Source organism: Arachis ipaensis, chromosome B9 (assembly GCF_059453495.1).
Source record: "Arachis ipaensis isolate K30076 ecotype BB chromosome B9, ASM5945349v1, whole genome shotgun sequence".
Taxonomy (NCBI): domain Eukaryota; kingdom Viridiplantae; phylum Streptophyta; class Magnoliopsida; order Fabales; family Fabaceae; genus Arachis; species Arachis ipaensis.
The window spans coordinates 62,612,873-62,614,801 of record NC_142444.1 but is presented as its reverse complement, the minus strand read 5'-3'; the positions used below and the strand labels follow the sequence as shown (position 1 = coordinate 62,614,801).

Below are 1,929 nucleotides of genomic sequence, written 5' to 3'. Positions count from 1 at the left end.
TCATGAAGAATCAAGATGCCACCGTGAGAAATCTTGAGAGGCAAGTAGGTCAAATGGCCAAGAAACTTGCTAAGAAATTGATAAATACCTTCCCTAGTGACACAATTCCCAATCCAAAAGAGGAATGCCTATGCAAGGCTATCCAATTGAGGAGTGGCAAGATATTCAAGGAAGAAACAAGAGATAACAGCAAAACAAGAGGAGAGATAGGGGAGAAAAATGAGGAAGATTACAAGACCAAAGACCCACAAACCCCGAAGAAAGATAAAAATATCCCTGAACCGCAGTCGTAAGAGAAGAAGGAAGAAGTGAAGCTATATGTACCAAAGCTTCCCTATCTACAAAGACTGCACAAGGAGATGAGGGATCAACAATTCTCTAAGTTTCTAGATATTTTTCAAAAGTTACAGATCAACATTCTATTAGCTGAAACTTTGGAACAAACGCCACTCTATGCAAAGTTTCTTAAAGAACTCATCACCAAGAAAAGGAGCTGGAACGAGAAGGAAACTGTGATCCTCACCCAAGAATGTAGCGCTATAATTCAGAGGGGTATTCCACCAAAACTCAAGGATCTAGGGAGTTTTCTCATATCATGTACCATTGGGAACATGACAATAGATAGATCCCTCTGTGACTTGGGAGCAAGTATCAATTTGATACCTCTCTCCATGATGAAAAAGCTGCTCATAGAGGAGGTTAACCCCACAAGAATGTCATTACAACTTGCTGATAGGTCTCTCAAGACACCTAATGGAGTGGTGGAGAATCTATTGGTGAAGGTTGGAGAGTTTATTTTCCCTGCTGATTTTGTGATCTTAGACATGGAAGAGGAGGAAAGAAACTCAATTATTTTGGGAAGACCCTTCCTAGCTACAACCATAGCTATTATTGATGTGGAGAAGGGTGAAATGGTTCTCAAGGTACATGATGAGCAGATGGATCTCAATGTTTTCAAGGCAATGCAATACCCTACAGATGTGCGATTTTTGTCGGTATAGAATTTCACAAAAATAATTGTTACGTTGCAAATATAGTTCTAAACCTACAATGAATCCTCACATCGAAATTTAATATGGTTGTCACAAGTACAAACCCCAATAAAATAACTGAGAGTATTAATCTCGGGTCGTTCTCCTTAGGAATTGTAATGAAGTGCTTTGTTATTGGCTACGAAGGAATGTTTTGGGGTTTTGTAAGAAGAGACAAGGAATGTAAATAACAAGAGAAATAAGTTAATAACGAAGAAAGCTCTTGGCAAGGATGAGAACTAGAGTCCTATCCTCATTATCATCATCAATTGTGACAGGAATTGTCTATTGCTCCCACTTAGTTAACCTCTAACTATGAAGGAAAGTCAAGTGGATACAATTAACTTGAATCCACAAGTCCTAGTCAAATCATAGTGAAAGACTAACTTTAGTGGCATTTAAGTCAATGAGCAATTTCCAATTATCAATCAACAAAAGAGTTTGATAACTCAAGAGTCTCCAACTACTCAACCAAAGCCAAGACAAGAAAAATCTAGCTCATAACTAAAAGAGACATTTCATCAAACACATAGAGGGCAATAAAAGTAAACATCATAAATTGTAAGAATTAAAGGAAGCTATAACTACAAAGGCAAGAGATCAACAATAGTAAACTAAAGCAATTATAAAAAGGCATGGAAATCATAAATTGCATTAAAAGGAAATGGAAATCAACAAAAGAGTTCATAAACTAAAATTGACAAAATAAAGGAATTCACAAAAGAAGTAAAATACTAGAACAAGTAAAAGTAAAAGGAAAATTAGAGAAAATGAGGAATGAGATCTAGATATAAAAGGAAACAAAACTAAGAACCCTAATCTAGAGAGAGGAGAGAGCCTCTCTCTCTAGAAAACTACATCTAAATTATGATAGAAACCAAACTATCACTACTTGGTT

The 1,929-nt window shown here is 36.3% G+C and overlaps 1 protein-coding gene across 1 annotated transcript; it reads left to right on the top strand.

The window, feature by feature from the left end:
* Window positions 1-359: 359 nt before the first annotated feature.
* Window positions 360-1,001, top strand: LOC107615626 (uncharacterized). Its single transcript, XM_016317674.1, has one exon. The coding sequence runs from the start codon at window positions 360-362 to the stop codon at window positions 999-1,001; it is 642 nt and encodes a 213-aa protein (XP_016173160.1).
* Window positions 1,002-1,929: the final 928 nt, after the last annotated feature.

Excerpts from the sequence above, each read along its gene's own strand:
- LOC107615626 (XM_016317674.1), top strand. The coding sequence starts at position 360 with ATGAGGGATCAACAATTCTCTAAGTTTCTAGATATTTTTCAAAAGTTA.